The following is a 23,033-nucleotide window of genomic DNA, read 5'->3' on the forward strand; positions in this document are numbered from 1 at the left end:
TTGGCCGGCGACCAAAAGACTGGCGACCAAACGTCCGAGCACCGGTACGACAAACCTGCTATGCTAGCGACCCTAAATCCAGTCTATCAAGAACTATATGGGAAATTTCGGAGCACTTTGTTAAGGCATGGATACTTGTCCATACCTATATGGTCAGTTGAGGCTTATATGAGGGTTTTTTGTTTGTTTGTTTTTGTTTTTTTTCACCCCCTAATGTTTTGTCAAATTCTCATAGTGTGGCTTATAAAGGCAGGGCATGTTTTGCTCTGTAGTGTGGAATTGATTGTGTGATTTTTCTTCTGTTCTTCAGGTTCTTTTGGGCCAAGATGGGCTTGTTGGTATTCTGCAGCACAAAACGTGCCGCCGCATACTGTTACGTACATTTGTCTTCAAGCACCCTCTACTCTCCATACAGCCATCTTTTCTGCTGCCTTCTTTGAATAGGCACAAAAAGGCTGCCGCTGCTTTCCTCGAGTGGATCGTCGCATTTGTAAGTACTGCGTTGAGAGTGCGCCGCATGACATTTTCTACTCAGACGATTCGTCTCTACAAAAATGGGTTTTTTCCACAAGTTTTGGACAGGAAAAAATCTATGAAATCATTCAACTTGCGTAGCACAAATGGCAACTTTATATCATCATTAAGTCGGCTGTAATTATCATACTAAAAGACAATTAGTCGCCGAGGTCTCTAAACAGAGCTAAGGTTGATTTGCAGTTAAACGAGGCGACACATTGGGCCAATGTATATTAGCCACGTATATTAGAAGCGCTAGTAGATCCATTAACAAGTGAAAAAAGGGGCTGTTTGCTTTTCAATTTCCGTTTCCAACGCGACCCACTCACAATCATTTCCTCAAGATGAAATAACATCTGTTATGTTCGCCCTATTACGTCAAAATCAGACTTCATTTTCCTCCGTTTCATTATTGGCATATAAAAGTATGTCCTTCTGATAGATGATAATTTAATACTGCAATATTCTGCCATCTATTTTGATTGATGAATTCATCAAAGAACTTTTTATTCACGATCAAATTTTATTACCCTTCTTACAATCGTTTTTTTTTTGGGAAAATACCCACATTTTTTCCAGGTGTGTATCAGGAAAACCACATTACACTTTAGTTAATCGCTATGGGTAATCGTTATTTATCTTTAATTAGCAATGAAGCATAAAACAATGTTATATTACAATATAGTAGCGTTCAAAGTATCTATTTATAGGTAACCCATTTTAGCTTGTCATGTCAACTCATGTTGTTGTTGGGGTTGTGTACATTGTGTTTTTTGGGGGCGGGACCTGAGTCAAATTTGGTAGGTATATTTTAGGAATGTATTCGCACCGATTTTTTTAATATATAGATTTGTTTGCAAGGTATTATTAGTTAATTTCAGACTTGTTGCTGGCAGGTAAGGAGTTAGCCAATAGCTAATGTGCATTCTTTTTCAAGTTTGTAGTAGCACACTAGTTTTCAGCAGCAACTGGTTGTCCATTATAACTGTAGACATCAACAACGTGACTAAAACGTCGCTTAAGAAAGGAATTAATTTAACGTTTTAAACACAGGTATCAAAAATAACCCTATGGGAGTTTTCTTATTGACTCATTACAGGACTTTAACAATGCGTTATGAAATAGTTTCTCATTATTTATAAGAACTCGGTGTATTTAAAAAAAAAATAAAATTAAAAATACAGTCAGGTTTAATCTGGGTTTATGGTGACAATTTGTATGGAATAAAATAGCAATTTACTGTGAAATTAAATCTTTTTTGGGGATATATTTTGCCAAAAAGGGTAAAAGTAATATTCCCTTTTTGCTTGAGGGGGTGCATAGGACGACACAAATGAGGCTTGCTATAACAATTAAAAATCTAATCTAATTTTGTCCAACCTGATGAAGTGCGGTGAGGCCATCTTCGTTGCACAGGTCTGGGCTGACGTTGTTCTTGAGCAGGTAGCGCACTAGTGGAAAAAAAAACAGACGTAGAGAGGGAATGGATTTATGTAAGATAACGGATAGGAAATATTAAAGTATCTTTCATTTGTCTAAAATGAATGAGCTTGCCTCTAACAATTAGTTTTGCGCACTTATGGCATTTGGTGCTGGGTAGGAATTATTGCTAAAAACTATACATAATGAGAATATACATAACAAACATAACGGTATCACAAGATGCAGCCATTTTGTCCCCATTTGTTGCCGCCAGTCAATCCTCATTCCATTAGTCAGTCTTTTAATTTAACAATCCTGGATGGATGTTACTTAATTGACCTTGGGAAATCGGAAGGGAGGGGCGGAGCTTATTGTTATGCACCATGTAATAATGTCCTGTAGGATTAAAAGTGTCTGACAGCCTGGTAGCCCCCCTTTCAAAAGAAAAAAAGATAAACCCTACTTCACTAATACGCAGGAAAAAATCAGCAATGTGATCTTAGGTAAACCTCTAAGCAGGAAGTGACGGTTTGTGACATCCTGTTGTTCCCGCTATCTGGCGTTATGTCACACGAAAAGAAAAAATAGGACAAAGGATGAGAAAGATTGACGTTACCATTTTTTGGGTCACTCGTGACATAATGATAATAATAATAAGAATAATAATAATAAGAATAATGTTAATAATAATAATAATGTTAATAATTATAATAATAATGTTAATAATAATAATAATGTTAATAATTATAATAATAATGTTAATAATTATAATAATGCTAATAATAATAATAATAATGTCGTTCATAATAATAATAATGTCGTTCATAATAATGATAATGATAATAATAATAATAATAATAATAATAATAATAATGATAATGATAATGATAATGATAATAATAATAATAATAATAATAATAATAATAATAATAATAATAATAATAATAATAATAATAATAATAATAATAATAATAATAATAATAATAATAATAATAATAATAATAATAATAATAATAATAATAATAATAATAATAATAATAATTAATAATAATAATAATAATAATAATAATAATAATAATAATAATAATAATAATAATAATAATAATAATAATAATAATAATGTTAATAATAAGAATAATAATGTTAATAATAAGAATAATAATGTTAATAATAAGAATAATAATGTTAATAATAATAATAATAATGTTAATAATAATAATAATGTTAATAATAATAATAATGTTAATAATAATAATAATGTTTATAATAATAATGTTTATAATAACAATAATAATGTTAATAATAATTGAATCAAGAGGGTGAGAATACAGACACAGTAAAAGACATTTTAGACATAAATAAATAGGTAATAAATAAATATATATACATAAATAAAATATAACTATAATAAATACATTATTTGTCTGTCAGTGACCAAAATAGGAGTGACTTGTCTCCATCCGTCAATGCTCGAAAACAAACAAACACAGACACACACGTCATTTAAAAGCAATCCATTAGACGGGAGGGTCACCGTGGCGATTATCCGCCGTGGCGAGTAATCGGCGTACACATCTCACGCGGCGCTTCCCGGGCGGGCTGCGTGAATTCCGAGTGGCGGGGGGAAAAAAATGCCAGACAAGATGCTTCCCAAAAGATAACAAAATATATATCAACAAACAAGGGCACAGGAAAAAGGAGCGCACCCTCCCTTCCTGTTATCTCCACCGGGGGCGCGCCATCAATAGCGCTAACGTTAGCGATAGCAAGGCGACGGGTAGTTCAAAGGCAATCATAACGCCCCCAAGTCAGAACGCTTATTAAAACACTTTCGATACTCGGGGGGCTTTTAGTGGAGGTCAAGAAAGAAATTCACGGAGGATTTTTTAGGAACAATACGGCCAATTTTTGTAAATGCGTTGGTTATTTTTAGCTTACAAATGTGTTTAAGTCCGGGTTCGTTAGTCAGACAGAGCAGGATCATTAATGTAAATGAATTAAATGATAAAGTTAATATTTTTTTAAAAGCTCAGAAAAATAAATATTTCGAGCTCTCAATATAATATTCATGAGAGAGTTTAATATCTAAATATCTACTGTTTTCAACAGTACTTAGATATTAAACTCTCTCTCTCATGAATCAACAGTAGATATTTAGATATTAAACTCATGAATATAATTTCGAGAGCTGGTTTCAACAGTACTTGGATATTAAACAGTACTTGGATATTATACAGTACTTGGATATTAAACAGTACTTGGAAATCAAACAGTACTTGGATATTAAACAGTACTTGGAAATCAAACAGTACTTGGATATCAAACAGTACTTAGATATCAAACACTACTTAGATATTAAACAGTACTTAGATATTAAACAGTACTTAGATATTAAACAGTACTTAGATATAAAACAGTACTTAGATATTAAACAGTACTTGTATATTAAACACTACTTGTATATTAAACAGTACTTAAATATTAATCTCTCTCATAGATATTAAACAGTAGTACTTAGATATTAAACTCTCTCATTGATATTAAACTCTCTCATAGATATTAAACAGTAGTACTTGGATATTAAACTCTCTCTTATATATTAAACTCTCTCATAAATATAAATTTGAGAGCTGGTTTTAACATTAAACTCTCTGTCACCAAAAGACTGGCGACCAAACGTCCGGTCACGAGTAGATTAGAACTGTGATAAAGGGAATTTCATACAAGGTATTGATCCATATATACAAAAGCGGCAAATGGATTAGAGAGGTGCAGTGCCAATTTTTGAGATAATTAAAGTCTCTTAGTTGCGCCCCAAAGTGCGGAAAATAAGGTATTTCAATGTGCAAATTGACAATTTCTCAGACTACCGATGATGGAGAAAATAAGGTTGAACCAAATGAAGAAAAATCAAACCGCTTACGAACGTAAAAATCTCGCTGACGCACAAATGCAGTCGATGCGCTTGGCGAATGTCGTAAGTAAGGGGCGGGGCATCGAGGATACTCGCATATGATTGGCTGTAAAGGCGGACACTGGCTTTTATTGACAAAAAAATCAAAGTCTGTGTATTTTTCTTCTCTTCAATATATTAATAAACAAGATATTTTCCACTTGGATGCACACAAGACCCAATTCAATCAAAAAAAAGCAAATTTATCTTATCTGATGGCCTTCAGTTAACTTTGCGAAACAGATTTATAACGCGATAACATCATCTTTCAAAGCCGCATTCTATGTTTAATCATGCATCCGGATAGAAATATCCCATATTTGTTTACGTATAAAAAACTTGTGCTAAAAAATATCAAGAAAATGGAGGAATCGACTAAAATCGACATGATTGTCAGACGTTAAAAATGACGAGCTTCAAATGTACTCTCGGCGGGATTATAAAACATTGCCAGTCACATAAAAACAAATCTAGCGGGACGGAGGACGACTCGGAACAAAGATTTAGCGCTTCAATATCCCAAAAGTGAGTCAGGTGGATACATTCTAGATGACCTAAACTTGCTTGTTGCCCGATAGCAAAGAGAGTACCTCGGGGGAATTTGCTCGCCATTCAGCAAAATGTCTTCTGTTCTTATCTGGACAGTAAAATGTTATTTCTCTGTAGCGTTTGGTGTTGCGTAACCTTCCTGCTCGGAAAAGGGTGGAGAGCTACTTGAGAGAAAATTGCCTGCAAAAATTTCACAGGCCGGGAGATCAGAAATTTGGATTTCAAGACACTTCCTAAGGAAATCAAAATGAGTGGGATTGAAATCTGGGGTTCCAGGATGTTTAACATAATCCCCTACTACTACTACTATTATTATTAGCACAACTACTATTCTTATTATTTCTACTACTACTATTACTATTATTATTACTACTACTACTACTACTACTATTATTATTACAATTACTACTACTATTATTATTATTATTACTACTACTACTATTAATACTACTACTGCTATTATTGCTACTCCTATTATTGCTGTTACTACTACTATTGTTACTGCTATTATTACTGCTACTACTTCTACTACTATTGATGCTGTTACTACTACTACTGCTGTTGCTACTACTACTGTTACTGCTATCATTACTGCTACTACTTCTACTGCCATTGCTACTCATACTAGTACTATTGCTGCTGTTACTACTACTACTATTGCTGCTGTTACTACTACTACTATTGCTGTTACTACTACTGTTACTGCTATCATTACTGCTACTACTTCTACTGCCATTGCTACTCATACTAGTACTATTGCTGCTGTTACTACTACCACTACTACTACTATTATTGCTGTTACTACTACTACTGCTGTTGCTACTACTACTATTACTGCTATTATTACTGCTACTACTTCTACTGCTATTGCTACTCGTACTGCTGCTACTGCTATTACTACTACTACTACTACTGCTAATGCTATTAGTACTACAAGTACATGTTATTTCCCAGCAAGATGCTCTTATTTTCCCACCAATGCCAGAACAGTGAATCCAAATATGTATCTGGTGGCTAGGTACGGTCGGTATCTTTCTTCTGCATTGAAAAGTAGGCCACATCCATAAGTAGCATGAAAATGACATTGTTTTAGTAGGACGTTGGATGGAAGGGGGGGGGGTGAGGCTGTAATATAATTAGCATTCCGCCTGGCATTATAATTATCCGGCGCATGATGACCTATCGAGGGACGTTAATTGTACACTACGCCGATGCAGGACACATCAACGCGACGACGGTTGCTACGAAATAGAATAAACACGAGCCATGTTGTCATTAGCGGGAAAATCCTTCAGGTTATGTTGCAGACACGTCGTCTATTCCCACAAGTTATTAGCCGGGGTGAGTGTGAGCCTTTTTTTTTCCCTTAACGCAAGATGCCAAGCACTCTGTTGAAGTGTCTATTAACACAAGAAGAAATGTGAACGGAATTTTGCGCAAAACACACACTTTAGAACACGCTAGAGAATTCGAGGCCAGGAAATGAAAGTCCTTTTTGATTTTTTTTTGTTCTTGCCGCTGGGACGGACAGGTAATATTTCTACAATTGTGCCAGATAGGGAAACCTGTCCTAGTTCCTAGTCCAATGTGAACTGGGAATCTGTGGTTTTGGCAGATAATCATGGACGTCTTTGTTTGCGGTGAAATAATTCTCTCTTCTCGTCTATTGGTTCATTTTGGCCGCTTTAACGTCAACTTGATTTCATGTGGGCGGGACCATTTTAGATATAATATTTAGATTTTTTTTTTATAAATGGATTAAAAGAACTGGATTAAAAGCCCTGAATATTCCGTTTTTTATAGATCTAAAACTATGTTTATTTTAGCTTTTTTTATATATATATTTAGATTTTACTAAATGATTTTTGAACTAAAAACACAGAAAATTGATTAAAAAATAACAATTATTGATTTAAAAGGGGTAAAATCAGGAAATGTAATATACATCTATACTGTTCATTAGAATTTGATCATAAAACAGAAAGTTGGCACTTATCATTTACTTTCATGGGCCACACAAAATGATGCGGCGGGCCAGATTCGGCCCCCGGGCCGCCATTTGGATCTATAGAAAAAACGGAATATTAAGGGCTTTTAATCCAGTTCTTTTAATCCATTTATAAAAATAAAAAAATCTAAATATTATATCTAAAATGGCCCACATGAAATCAACTTGACGTTAAAGCAACCCGCGAACCAACCCGAGTCTAACACCCTTGCTCTACTAGGTCCTCCATACCCTAAATCCCAATAAATATTAGTCTACATCTCATAGAAATATTAGACAAAGAAAACATACTCCATTCACTATGTCCTTCAAAACAGTCATTGAAATGACTCATTGCTCATCACAGCACATCTCTAAAATCATTCTGTTTTTCTTATATTTTTGTTTTGTTTTTTCACAAACAGACTCGACACAAAAGCGCTTCAAAAAAGAAAAAAAATGTCGAGACAAACGTTTGTTTTCTTTCCCTGCAGTCTCAACCTTGTGCAGCTGTGACTGACGCCCGCTGATTATCGGGAGGAACAAAACATTTGGACAACATTCAGTCAAACCAAACCACTGTGAGACTTCCTTCTTCCACTCCAACCGAGTGAGGTAAGTCTAAAGTATAATAGTATACAGCTATATAAACCACTGTGTCCCAAGACAGAACCCCTATAGACATTTCCTGTCTACGTGATATACATTGTGCAATTATAGTGGTCTTCTATCACCATATAGCAGATGCGCGCAATTCTGAAAAAACGATTTATATGGAACAGAAATTGTTAACAAGTGTCAAAATGGTGGTCGTCGTCAATTTAGTCAAGTTGCTTTTTATGTACCGTATTTTCACGACTATAAGACGCACCACATTATAAAGCGCAAGCTCAATGAATGACATTTTCCATATATAAGGCGCACTGTATTATAAGGCGCACTGTCTATTTTGGAGAAAATTTAAGACTTTTAAGTGCACCTTATAGTGGTGAAAATACGGTAATTGCTATTGACTTCCAGGTATGAAGCACTCACTACTTTACAGTCACCTCTAGAGCCAGCCATTGTTGATGTTTTGGATTTTTTTGTATAAAATCTTGCAGTATGGGGGGAGCTATATGATGGAAGATGTTGTAAACTAAGATGGCATCTGCATATTTAACAGTATTGTTTCAGTTCAGGCGTTTGTGTTTTTTTAATATCCGACAGTGGTGGATTTTCGTTTTCTGTTTTTTCCATATATAAGACGCAATGGATTATAAGGCGCACTGCCTATTTTGGAGAAAATGTCAGACTTTTAAGTGCGCCTTATAGTCGTGAAAATACGGTATCCGTTTTTTATTGTTATATACCGTAGTTTCACGACTATAAGGCGCACTGCATGTAAAGGCGCACCCTCAACGAACGGCACATTTTAATGTTTTTCCATATATAAGGCGCACTGTATTATAAGGCGCACTGTATTATAAGGCGCACTGTATTATAAGGCGCCCTGTCTCTTTTGGAGAACATTTCAGACTTTTAAGTGCACCTTATAGCCGTGAAAATACGGTATATACTTTTTTAAAACATTACCACGCTGTGTTGTAATAAGGTATTCTGCTACGGTTTGGTTTAGGGAAGCCTACTAATCCTCAACGGATAATCCAAAATCCTATTTCCAGATTAGAGTGGGAATGGAAGGGGGCGGGGTCTTTTATATTCACATTTGCTATGAGATGTGTCATTTAAAGCTGAATTGCTCAATTGGAAGTCTTTGATTGGTACAATTTCTTTCTTAATGTAAATTGGGGAGGAGCTAGCCATAGCTACAAACTTCTTATGACTGATTTTTTTTTCCAATTGAAGCCTAAATATTTCATATTTCGTAAACCAGTTTCATCTTGTTACGGATCACTATTTAGCAGAAAGAAAACTGCAAAGCGACAAGAAAAAAAAATGATGCCCCATTTTTTTAACTTCTATGGCGCACTAATAAACAATATGGGCACTCATCCATTTTAATGGTCGTCATCTTGGCTGAGCTCATGAATCTCACGTCTTTTTTTTACGAGAGTTGAAAGAGGAATTCAAATGGATAACCAGCTTTTCTCATCCCTTTGGTCTTGATCCAATTCCATTAGAAATGTGTTGGGTGGCTTCTTTTAGCCTCCATGTTTAGTGCTAATTATGCTAACAACGTTGAAGCAGCTGTACATCACTGTGATGTACGGACGGCAACAATAATATTGAACCAAGGCTCAATTTAAGTCATTTGCTGATCATGTATGCTGATTTGACTGTTTTAGCATGTAGCATTTAACTCATTTATGGCATTTTCTGACTATAAAGAATACTTCTCCCATAGCCACAACCAAAATGGAGTATAAGTGTAACAAATTAGTTGCTTTTGAGGGGTTAACAACCTGCTGATTAATGTTATTTGAGAAATATGTATGGAGGTTAACTCAAGTGATTTCCTTCATTGTGTAAATTCACACTTGATAGTTGTTGCCTAGGTAATCTATAAACTCCACTATTGGGGGTCTTTAAAAAAAGAAAAAAATTCTGAGTTCACGAAAATATAATTTTTTTAGAGCACGTGTGTCAAAGTGGCGGCCCGGGGGCCAAATTTGGCCCGCTGCATCGTTTTGTGTGGCCCGGGAAAGTAAATGATGAGTGCCGACTTTTTGTTTTAGGATCAAATTAAAATGAAGAGTATAGATGTATATTAAATTTCCTGATTTTCCCCCTTTTAAATCAATAATTGTTATTTTTTAATCAATTTTGGTGTTTTTAGTTCAAAAATAATTTTGGTAAAATCTGAAAATATATTAAGAAAAAAGCTAAAATAACTTTGTTTTAGATGTATAAAAAACTGAATATTTAGGCTTTTAATCAAGGTCTTTTAATCCATTTATTTAAAAAAATATCTAAATATTATATCTAAAATGGTCCCGCCCACATGAAATCAAGTTGACGTTAAAGCGGCCCGCGAACCAACTCAAGTCTGACACCCTTCTTTTAGAGGATAAAGAATATACCCTCCTAAGTATTTTGATATTGGTTATCAATAAAAACATTGCTTCTAAAACGGTGAAATTTGACGCTAACCATAACTTTTCCCCCATGCCTTTTTTTTTGCATACTTGTTAGCATCATGCTAAACAGACTTTTCCCAAGGCAATTGCAGTACATTTAATAGTTGTCTTTGCTATAGCAAACAGCAGATTCAGCACCAATGTGCTAATTGTCTTTTACTGTTCCCCGGCCTTCAATAAGCTAACAAAAAGCGCATCGCCAACTGTGTTAGAAGACATTACAGTAAATAAGCTTACAATAAAAACCCTAAAAAACTTTATACAAGCAATAAAATAGTAGCTTCTTCATCATAAAGGAAAAAAAAACAAGAAACACTTGTTCAAAAAGGGATTTCCCAATACTAGAATAACAAAAAAATATAAAAAACTGAATAAATTCATTGATTTTTAGCCATAATGTATGAAAAAAATGCTAATAATGAATTCCAATGCGTTTCCATGTTAACTCTAACTAGGGCCCTCGCGGATTATAATGTGTTCTAATTGTGCCTTGCTCCAGCGCCCCCGTACACTCGGCGGCAAAGGCGCTTCGCTCCAGCGAGACGGGAGGCACGAGAAGAAGACAAAAAGCTCCGGTGAGAGCTCATTTGCACACAAATAAGCAAGCGAGAAGAAGCTTTCTTGCGTGAGGCCTCCCGATTCGCCGCCAGAGCCGAAAATCTGTTGGCTCCTCCTGCGTGCTTTTGATGCTAATGACATGGTAGCGAAAAAAAGAAAAAAAAACGGGAGGAAAAATAGGCGCTCAACCAAAAGTAAATGCGAGCGTCTAAAAATGGACCGTGGATTTTTTTTAGGTCGAGGCTCCTCTGACATCGCCGACGTGTTAGAATGGCAAATGGTGTGCCAGGTGGAGGAATTATTGCGTTGTCACTCATGAAAAGACGCTGGGAAATCTGACATAAATGAATCCGCTATTCATGACTATGTCGTCAAAATGTTGCTTTTTATACTGATGAGTTGTCATAACTTGACTCATTTGATGCTCTTGGCTAGTTTTAGATGGACAACATTTCTTTAAGACCAACTGTATGTGTACATGTACATCTATGTGTATATATGCATATGTGTATTTATATATGTATGTACATGTACAACTATGTGTATATATGCATATGTATATTTATATATGTATGTACATGTACAACTATGTGTATATATGCAAATGTATATTATATATATATATATATATATATATATATATATATATATATATATATATATATATATATATATATATATATATATATATATATATATATATATATATATATATATATATATATATATACATCTATGTGTATATATGGATATTCATATATATGTATGTACATGTATATATGTATATTTATGTATATATATATATATACTTCTACTTATACTTATACTTATACTTACTTATACTTATACTTACTTATACTTATACTTACTTATACTTATACTTACTTATACTTACTTATACTTACTTATACTTATACTTACTTATACTTACTTATACTTACTTATACTTACTTATACTTACTTATACTTACTTATACTTACTTATACTTATACTTATACTTATACTTATACTTATACTTGTACTTATACTTGTACTTACACTTGTACTTACACTTGTACTTACACTTGTACTTATACTTGTACTGGTACTTGTACATACATATACATGTACATTCATATACATGTACATACATATTACGATATGAACGACTTCATCAATTTTCATCTTAAATCTCTACACGTCTGATGTCAATACTTGCGTAAACGTCTATTGCAGTAAATAATTCCCCTTCCATCCCTCTTTCCAATATATTCTTACATTTATTCCTCTTTGAAAGATAGCCCCTTCAGATCAAACCCTGAAAAGATGTGTAGCATCCACATCAAGTCAGCCCCCAGCATTTCTACATACACCCCCATAAAACAACCTCTTTAGTATGATTTTTGTAAGGCCAAAAGGCTCTTCCATAATTTCAACACCATTACCAGCGGCTAAATTAACACTGCTAGCCTCCATTCTCATTCCAATGTAACATATCCCATTCCCTTGACTGTCTATTTACCATAAATCACTGTGTTTACATTTATTACCCAATTCCCGGTGGTTGAAATACAAGTAATCTCCACAGACTTCAGTGAATCTCTTAGGTGTCGCCTCTATGGCATTTGTTGCGCTATTATTTGACGACTCTTGATAGCTAGCGCTATTTCCTTTATCATTTGTGTGACCGTGTAGTGTAGTTTGGAGGGCGAGCAAATAAGAAGAGTGGTTAGCAAGGGTTAGCGACCTCCCAAAAAGCTCCCAAAGAGCAGCCAGCTACCACACAGGCTGCTTTCTTTCATCTTCGCCATCCTCATCCTCACAACGGCGGTGTCATTATGCAGCAGCTGACGGCCAATAGATTAATGTCGCCGGCGATGGTGCATAAATGCAAAGCTGAAGACAAACCCATGCCCTATTTTCTTAGGCGTCAGGTGATGATTGTGTGTTGAATGTATTTCTCAATGGCACAGCAAGAAAAATCATAATAAATATATTATCATAGCAATAGCTATTTTGTAGTTAACACAAGATGGCCAAATGTGTACTATTTGATGTGAATTTTGAGTGGTAAAGTTGTTGTGGAGAGCATAGGACAAGTTATTCCGGTGTCTGTACGGTTTTGTTCCAGGTACAGCAATCCCTCGATTATCGTGAATTCACTACTTTGTGATTTTTTTTCTGCTTTTAATTATTTTTGTTTATTTTTTTTTAACTGCAGTCCTAGTAGCAAAGGTGGCTTCCACTTGTGAGTTTCAGTGTGGATTTTCACATTTTTATGAACTTAAAAAAAGTTATAAATATAAGAGAAACATGCGATTCAGTGCAATGGCAAAGAGCTGGAACAGAGCCATTTTTTTTTACTTTAGTGGTGAGTTGTAGTACCAAGAGTGGCCATGCTTACGAGTTTTAGCGTAGATTTTCTCATTTTTATGAACATTAAAATATATATATATATTTTTTTTTAAAGTTAAGTGACCCTATTTTTTTATTAATTATCGCGGCTATGTCTGGTCTACATTAACCGCGATATTCGAGGGATTACTGTACTTTGGTTTCTTCCCACATTTCCAAAAACAGAGAGTTAGGGTTTACAATACGTAATTTCATTTTTTTTTTTTTGTAAGATGAGCTTTTTCTAATGAAATAACATTTAAAAATGTCTTAGACATCAGCCGATATTTGGACTTTCGACATATATCGGTATCCGCCCTTTTTTAACCCGACTGACCCATCTATTTAATAATATAGTTATACTTTGACATTATAGCTTTGAGTTATAGCTAACAAATACACTTAGACTTCATACCTAAGATGATTTATAAGCCGCACTTTAATTTTCAGTGAAAAAACAAAAGATTTTAACTGAGATTTTTAATTAGTCCACAAAATGCAGTACTTTAAAGAGCTGTGGATACTCATAAAACTTGTTTTTTTTCCCCCTCCAACTTTGATAGATGCTATAGTCCTTAAACGTTTGACCTCAGCCATGAATTCTCCGATACGACTTTGCGCATGATGACTAAGCGGCATAATCCGGCGGCGTACCTTCATCCGGGTCGTTCCTAGCCGACGCTTCCAACAGCGCCACACTGGCGGCGAATGACACCCGCCTCTTGACCTCGGCGTGATGGTAGCCATTGGCGTTTCGTCCTTTCCGGTCCGCCTTACGTTTCTTGTTTTGCATTTCCTTCTCGTAGACGGCCCAGCGTTTGAGTTGTTGCGTGCGGCGTTTCTGGGCCGCCCGAAGCCTCTCCAGACTGGGTACTTTATCCAGCTGTTGCAACTCCTGGATTAGCTCCAGGTGGTTGGCCATGATGGCGGAGGGTCGGGGTTGGGGAGCTGGCGAAAGGGCGGCGGGCGAAACAAGAGCAGATGGAGCGCTCTAACGAGGGCTGCGCCTTCGGCGTTGCCCTCCCCCTGTCAGCGTCTTGGTCATCGTTGTGGCAGTAGTTCTGAGAAAAAACATAGACTTCGGGACTTAGTACGTATTCCTTCCAGTTGTCAGTTTTTACAGTTTTACACAAATGGAATTTCTATACTAACTGAAATAATTGAAATTCCATTAATCCAACTTGTATCTTTTATATCATGCTTTGTTTTAATGGGTTTCTTTTTCTGGTGTATGCAGTAGACAGTATTACTGTAGTATTTACTCGCATATAAGCCGCTTTTGTTGGACACTGAATAGAGGGTGTGGCTTATATGCGCATAAAAACAACTATTTACAAAGACAGGTATATTTTCTTATGATATTGAGCCTAGTAATATGCTTTTAATTCATACAGTATCTTAGAAATACCACTTGTGATGATTTTTTAAAAAGATTTTCCCTTCAAAGTAATACATTTGTACTGTGTATTAAAATTAGAAATATGGAGGTGAAAATTGAGAGGCTTATACGTGAGAAATTGGAAAATTCAACCATTTTAGGGCAGTTTTAGAGGTAATCAATACAAAAAAGAACACAATGACGTTTCTTCGTAAAGTATACATAGTTTACCTATCTTTAAATCAGTGATTAGTCAACAAAATAACCTTTTACAGCATCCCTAAATGCTATTAACACTTATAACATATAATATAGAGTGCTGGATTTCAAAATACATGTAAAAAATGCCCCTAAAAACTACTTTACAGTGATTTTCTATCACAACCACCATACATTGATCATAATTCACGTCAGCCAGTCCATCAAGTCAATACAATTTTTTTTAAATCAGTCAATTGATACCACAGTGAAAAGCCAAGTCAGTATCTACTTAAAACCACAAAGGCTAACCTCACTCCTCACTGAAGACTCTTGTCATTAATTAGTTTTTTTTCTCTCTTTTTAATGAGGCCAATATCTGCTTTTCAACCCAAAGTAGAGCAAAAAATACAAAGTGTACAGTCAGACTTTTTCGTTCACCTCAACGTAGCTAAGGTTTACCACTTCCTGGATGCTGCACTTTAAAGATAAGCTGAGCAACTCGGGCAAAACATGTCTTTTTTTTTTTTCATTTTTTTATGACAGCGGCAGAAATTTCCATTCCAAGAAATACTTTGACATGTCGACAAAGGGAAAAAAAAGACAGTTTTTTTTATTTTAGTTGATGAGGAACTTTTTTAAAGTCATTCGGTTACAGTCGAGATTTCTCCGGAAAATATCTTTCGTCAACCCCAGCCTTTTTGGTTATGTTTTTTTGTTTTTATAAGAAAGTATGTATTTATAAGCTTGAGTCATCATCAGCTAGGTACTTGGCTTTCCTTGCCATCTTAATCTAAGATGCTATTCGCTTTGGGTTGCTTTAAAGAAGGTGAATGGTCATGTGAGGTCAGGAAAGCAATCGTTGTAAATCATACCAGCATTTGTGGTTTGTGCAATGATTGCATGAGCAAGTGACATGCAGCAAAAAAAGAGAGAGAGAGCGACAAGTCAAAAGCAAATTGGAAATGATTTCCGAGGCCCATGGCTTGCAATTTGTCTTGGACCAATTCCAAACTCAAAGATGTCGGATATTTTCTATGTTTTTCTGTCACCAAGGTTGAGCAGACTGAAAGAGTTTGGAAAATCGCTGTGGGAATATTCAGATATTCATTTTGTTTAGGTTGTTGGATTGATTTTTTTGATGGAGGTTGTTTTGGGAAAAGGGAAGTAGAGAAGGTAGAATGAAATTTGTTTTTTGGCATAAAATAGGTGGCAAGGTGGATGAGTGGTTAGGATATTTGCCTCGCAGTTCTGAGATCGGGAGTTCCATTCCTAGTGGGTTTTATTCAGGTACTATGGTTTACTCCCAGATACCAAAAACATGCATGCTAAGCTAGTTGTGCTAAGTTCATTTTGACTTCTTGTTATGACCGGTTTGTTTATAACAGACATTAAAGTTTTTATTTTTATTTTTAGGTTTTCATCACCCGACATGTTTTGGCCGAAACATTGGTTTGTTAATAACAGACAATGTTGTTTTTTGTTGTTGTTTTTTTTCAAAGATTTTCATCACCTGACATGTTTCGGCCAAAACGTCAGGTGACGAAAAAAAAAAAAAAAAAAATTGTAAAAAAAACTATATTATGTTATAAACGAACCAATGTTTTGGCTGAAACCTGTCAGATGACTAAAACCTATAAAAAAACTTAAAAGCATTCAAAACATGCTTGCTAAGCTAGCTAATTGGACACTCTAAATTGCCTCTAGCTATAATTATATGTCCATCTCCTTAAGAACTGTGATTGGCCAGCCACAGATTCCAGTTGCCCTCCCCTGCCTGGTGCCCATTTTGGCTGGGATCGGCTCCAGCACCCCCTGCAACCCTTGTATGGAAAACGAACAGACTAATATTCTCTTAAAAATGTCATTTTTCTCATCCTGTTCCATTTAGTTTTTCACAATATAGTCATTTAATATGCTTTACACTATTTGGGGAGCCATCCATTTTTTACTGGGTTGTTCCCAAATATCGTTTGTTGACTGTTGCTCAGTAAGTTGTTATAAACGCCATTTACTTCCATTCACCCTAAAACGACTCACAATTTGGCTGTATCTCCCCTAAAAACGATTAGCAGAGTATTTAAAAAGGAATAAAAAGATGATTCCAAGTTTATGCACAGCATTTAGCATCTTGAAATCTCCAAAATGGGATATGAAATTGCCAATTTTAGTTGAAGAAGCGAGTATTTGTAGACAAATGCGAAGACATGAAGAGCCAAAGCAGGCGTTGCGAGCCCCCCGCCGTGAGATCGCGGCCGTTCCGAGGCTTGCAAATCACAGATTGACCTCAATCAGTTCCCTGGCAGCAGATAGGAATGCTACAGTGCATTGCACATTTTTTATGGAGAGAAAAGGAGAACAAAATGGCAGGCCCTGCCCTGCATGAATTGGATACATTGGCCATTTTTGACAAAATAGCCATTTGTGTGATAAAATTTCTCGCCAGCCGTCAAAGAGATTCGACTTGGGCGGTGAATGTTTATTTTGTTTTGACAGTCTTCCAAAAAGCCTCATTTGTCGATATGACAAGGCACAGGCTTTCTAGGTTTTCCCACTTTGGAGCTATTTTCTAGCAAAAAAAAATGAAAAATCATGACAAGATGTGCTCATCTTAAGTAAAGCACACTTTGTGTAAGCTATTTGGGCAAAAGTGTTAGAGTACACGGACACAAAAGCGGAGTAGTTGGTTCTTTCAATGCAGAATAAAATTGTTTTGTTGTATTTTCATGGTAAATAGAAGAAAATTCATGCTTTTTTTACACTAAAGTCTAAAAGTAGGAGTTTTTCTGAGTGCTTCACAGTGAAGGATCGAGGTTCAAATCCAGGTTGGTCCACCTGTGTGGAGTTTACATGTTCTACCCAGGCCTATGTGGGTTTTTATTGGGTATTCCGGTTTTCTCCTGAATTCCAAAGACATTCAGGTAGGCTGATTGGACACTTTAAATTGTCTTAAGGAGTGTAAATGGTTGTTTTTCTCCTTGTACCCTACGATTGGCTGGCCTAAAGTCAGCTGGGATTGGCTCCAGCACCCCCACGACCTTATTGAGGATGAAGCAGTTCAGAAAATGAGATGAGATCCTGATTATGACATTTTTTTCCTAGTGACCTCAATCCAGGAAGCTAGAGGAGATTTTATTGTGATTTAAAGCTGATGATACGGCTCAATCAATGCAGTAAAAGATATTTTAGCTCAATTTTTGATAGTAAAATATACTGTTTTGTTCAGCAGATGTTTTAATAAGAGTTATTCAATCATTACTAATCTTATTTTTTGTTGTAGCCATTTCAAATGACAACATTTTAATATTGTATAGTCTGTATAAGTGGGGTATGTTAGCATTTTGTTTTGTTAGCATTTTGTTTTGTTAGCATTTTGTTTTGTTAGCATTCCAATCTGAAGTATTTGTGAATTTATTTGAAATTCTCATTCCTTTTTGTTTCTTGTGCTAAAGTTGTCAATTTTAAGATATATTAGCACACCAATTCTTAACATATTCTTAAATATCTTAATGAGCTTCATCACATTATAAAATGTTAGCATGCTATGTTAGCATTTCAACGATTTCTGTTCCGTGAGGACCAAAATTATTATATAATTGTTCAACCAGGTAAGCCATCATGAATGTGAAAGTCATATTTCATCAAATATAAGAACATTTAATTATATTTTTGTGTAAAAAAAACATACAAACAAGGGCTCAGATGCTAGCAAAACCTTTTCTGTTTAGTATGAACAAAAGGTGAAAAAAAACAATTGTAAAATGATGACTGCTGAAAAAAATCCTGCTGAATTTAGACTAAAATCCATTAGTACGTAATGCAAGTAAAAACACCCTCAAAAAGATGTTTTAGTGTTTGGAAAGTTGGAAGACATTGTTTATTACATCTGGCAAATGTACAGAGTGAAAAATGCCTGTATTTTTTTCTGCCATTTGAGAATACAGATGTATATAAAAGCAAGAAGTTTTGAGTCATCGCCACTTGTCGACAGGCTTCTTAAAACCGTAGCGGCGCTAAAGAGGCTTAGAGATTTAGATGCGTTTGAAGAACTACTGCAGTGATGCACCACTTCAGAACAATCTCACTCTTCTCTCTCTCTTCTCTCTCCTAAGGGCGTCCTCCCCTAAGACCTTCTCCATTCTGTCTGGGTGACTCGTCCTACTTGGCAACTAGCAAAGAAAAAGCCATCTCCTCGGGTGGAACCTTGATTTAAAGATCTCAGGTCGTCTTCATTCCGGGCGGCCAAACCACCGGGGACCAAAAACTATAGATGTTGCTTAGTGATGGGATTCTTTTCGCAAAGTTTGCAGCATTTTAAAGGAGTTTCCCCAGTACCTAACACAAATCCAAGTTTGAACTCTAAGGCTTTGAGTTCTTTCCAATGGTATACTAGCAATTATTTTTTAACTCACTGTTGTAGTCAGTCCTATCTGACATGATTTTTACCATTGCATTGTTGTGTTTTCTTCTAGAATTTATATTTAGTCAATCTGGACCCAAGAAGATCTGGCCATGTACCAGATTTTTGACCACAGACCAGCCAAAAAAATGACAATACCAGATTATCAGGCAAATATTCTGGTTCTGGTCTGATTGTGTGAATCGTCAGACCTGTTTTAAGCAGAGTGATGGCGCCATTGTGATGACGTCAAAGTTGCCAAACATCAAAAATCATCTTTTGTAGTAAGTAAAGAGAAGTTTCTGATTTTGTCTTTTTTTGCTAGTGGCATTTAGCACAAATATACATACACATACACATATATACTGTATTTTCACGACTATAAGGCGCACTTAAAAGTCTGAAATTTTCTCCAAAATAGACAGTGCACCTTATTTAAGGGAAAAACCAGAAAACGAAAAAACTAAAAACCACCACTGTCGGATATTAAAAAAAACACAAACGCCTGAACTGAAAAAATACTGTTAAATATGCAGATGCCATCTTAGTTTACAAAATCTTCCATCATATAGCTCCTCCCCCACTGCAAGATTTTATACAAAAAAAATCCAAAACATCAACAATGGCTGGCTCTAGAGGTGACTGTGTAGTGAGTGCTTCATACCTGGAAGTCAATAGCAATTACCGTATTTTCACCACTATAAGGCGCACTTAAGAGTCTTAAATGTTCTCTAAATTTAAAGCGTTTATACTGCCTTTACAGTTAAAATGATCAATATAAATGACTGTCTCGCCCGAATTTTTAATGCCATTTCAAACATTTCCTGCACACCTGGTAAACCTTTTAAAAATAATGACAGCTCGCTACAACAGAGCATAGATTGTCATTACTGGTGTGCAGCGAAATACAGCGTATCGATTGTTTTCTTTTATAACACGGAAGGAAAAAGAAAAAAATCAATAAGGCCAAAAATGACAAGGCTGGGTTTTTTAATGAATCTCAAGCCAACGCTTCAGTCAAAAGATGGATCAAAGACTGCCATCACATTGACCGAGCGACCCGCACTTTTTTTTTTTCGCGTACCAACGATCGCTAGACGCCACTTACACGGTCTGTCGTCCGGCGGGGGCTAAAATGATTGGAAGCGCAGACGCCGTTTGACTCGTTTCGTTACAATGACTAACGAAAAAAATGGATGTCAGCCAAGCGATCAATCACGGTGGCGTCGATGGTTCAAATCTTTACTTTCTGATGGTCTGCTAGTATGTCCGAACTCTGTTAATACAGTGGTACCTCAGTATACAAGTAATTTGAGATATGAGTAAAATTTTGGGCTTATTTGTCTTGAGATATGAGGAAATTTTTTGGCATTTTTATCTTGAAATATGAGGAAAATTTTGGGCATATTTATCTTGGGATGGGGGTAAGATCTTGGGCATATTTATCTTGAGATAGGAGTAAAACATTGGGCATATTTATCATGAAATAGGAGTAAACTTTTGGGCATATTCATCTTGAGATAGGAGTAAAATTTTGGGCATATTTATCTTGAGGTAGGAGTACAATTTTGGCATATTTATCTTAAGATATGAGTAAAATTTGGGGCATATTTATCTTGAGATATGAGTAAAATTTTGGGCATATTTGTCTTGATATGAGTAAATGTTGGCATATTTATCTTGAGATATGAGTAAAATTTTGGGCATATTTATCTTGAGATATGAGGAAAATTTTGGCATATTTATCTTGGGATATGAGTAAATGTTTGCATATTTATCTTGAGATATGAGTAAAATTTGGGGCATATTTGTCTTGAGTTATGAGTAAAATTTTAGTCCGTTTTTATAGATCTAAAACAATGTTTATTTTAGCTTTTTTAAAATATTTTTAGATTTTACAAAATGTTTTTGAACTAAAAACAGAAAAAATGATTAAAAATTGCATTTATTGATTTAAAAGAGGGAAAATAAGTGTATATAATCTACATCTATACTCTTCATTTTAATTTGATCCTAAAACAGAAAGTTGGCACTCATGATTTTCTTTCCCGGGCCACATAAAATGATGCGGCGGGCCAGATTTGGCCCCCAAGCCGACACTTTGACACCACTGTCCTATTGTGAGGACATTTGTGTGTATCATTTTGGGAATATTTTGAAGGCAAGTCAAAACTGAAAGTCAGGGTGGAGGCGAGGCAAATAGAACCAAGAAATGTATCAAAATCTAAAACAAAATTACAATTAAGTTTAGTGTAACCTTAGATGAAACTTATTTTTGAGTGTGCCTGCATTGAGGTACACTGTAGCTGATAAATAGACTGCAAAATGTGAAATATATCACACTAAACCAGGCAGTCCATTAAACTAGGTTATAAAACCCAGCAGCCAGTCAGTCAGAAATCAGGCCTCTATATTTATGAATGTTTTTCAGAAGTCTTCAAAAATGTCCTTGAGACATTGAATCTACTTAATTGAGTTACGAGACAGTTTCTGTCTGAATATTTAAACCCTTAAAAGGCTTCTTGGGCAAGACAGTGTGTGTATATGTGTGTTCCTTAACAAAAAAACACGGCGTGAAACACTTCAACTCGACAAAAGAACAAAAACGCTCGTCAAAAACAGACATACACGTACTTGAAGTGCAGATTATCCCAAACCAGGCACCGCCAAGCACAGCAATCACATGATCGCCCGTGGGCCAATGAGCACGCAGACATGAAAAATGACTCAACGGCAAAGAGAAAGTTGATGAAAAAATATCTCCAAGTAGCTGACCTTAAATCCAGCATTTACATCCAATATGGGATCTGTTCTAATCTAAGCTAGATAACATCTTTAATTCCACATATGGATCGCAATTTATGTCTAGCCGCCGATACATATTCTCATTCACACTACACATTGTCAACGAAAACACGGATAGAGAAAAACTCTAATAAAGGGCACACACACACAAAGAATTATATTCCGCTGATGCGACTAATTGTAGCCACGGGCAAAGCATGTGCTGAGTGGAAATTGGACAAGATTATTGCGTAATACACAGGAACAACAACTACCACTATTGGAATGGTCTAGTTTGGCTTTTTTTTTAAATTTAAATACAAATGCAGGTGTGCAACAGTCTATTTCCATAGTGTATTTTTGTTCAATGATGATTAGGAAAAGTGGACCATAAACTGCACCGTAATGGAGGCCCAAATCTATGGCTCAGGAGCCGTATGTGGCTCACCTGTGAGTGTAAAATATAGTGACAGAGCCGAGTCCCAAAAGCACTCTGGTACTCTATCTCTAGGTTTGCTAATTTTTATATATATATATATATATTTTTTTTTTTTTATTAATCTGTTATGTGTGTGTATACTTTTGGTGATTAGCAATAGTGTAACAATGTTGTTAAAATAATTCTGGGACTTTTAAAAGGGTGAAATGACCCAAAAAATGCATGTTTATGTATTTTTGCTCTTAAATTCTGGGTCTAGAGGAATAATATTTGAAAATATGAATTGTTTATGCCTCTGTCTGTCAAAAAAGTTCTGATAGGGCAAGGGTGTAAGTCGATTTTATGTGGGATGGACAATTTTAGATATAATTTTTAGATATATTTTTTTAGAACTGG

The 23,033-nt window shown here is 35.4% G+C and overlaps 1 protein-coding gene and 1 long non-coding RNA gene across 2 annotated transcripts in view; one reads left to right on the forward strand and one right to left on the reverse strand.

The window, feature by feature from the left end:
• ppp1r16b (protein phosphatase 1, regulatory subunit 16B) overlaps positions 1-23,033 on the reverse strand; it is a 43,109-nt gene that overhangs the window by 13,906 nt on the left and 6,170 nt on the right. The window contains exons 2-3 of the mRNA XM_077726707.1: positions 14,094-14,500; positions 1,897-1,967 (exon numbers count right to left, since the gene is read on the reverse strand). Of these exons, the coding sequence (XP_077582833.1) occupies positions 1,897-1,967; positions 14,094-14,361 (339 nt within the window). The 5' untranslated portion in view covers positions 14,362-14,500. The remainder of the gene's footprint in view (positions 1-1,896; positions 1,968-14,093; positions 14,501-23,033) is intronic.
• Positions 315-19,765, forward strand: LOC144203315 (uncharacterized). Its single transcript, XR_013327660.1, has 4 exons — positions 315-490; positions 7,922-8,042; positions 19,128-19,399; positions 19,488-19,765. It is a non-coding gene; the product is annotated as an uncharacterized LOC144203315 (long non-coding RNA).

Source organism: Stigmatopora nigra, chromosome 10 (genome assembly GCF_051989575.1).
Source record: "Stigmatopora nigra isolate UIUO_SnigA chromosome 10, RoL_Snig_1.1, whole genome shotgun sequence".
Classification (NCBI taxonomy): Eukaryota; Metazoa; Chordata; class Actinopteri; order Syngnathiformes; family Syngnathidae; genus Stigmatopora; species Stigmatopora nigra.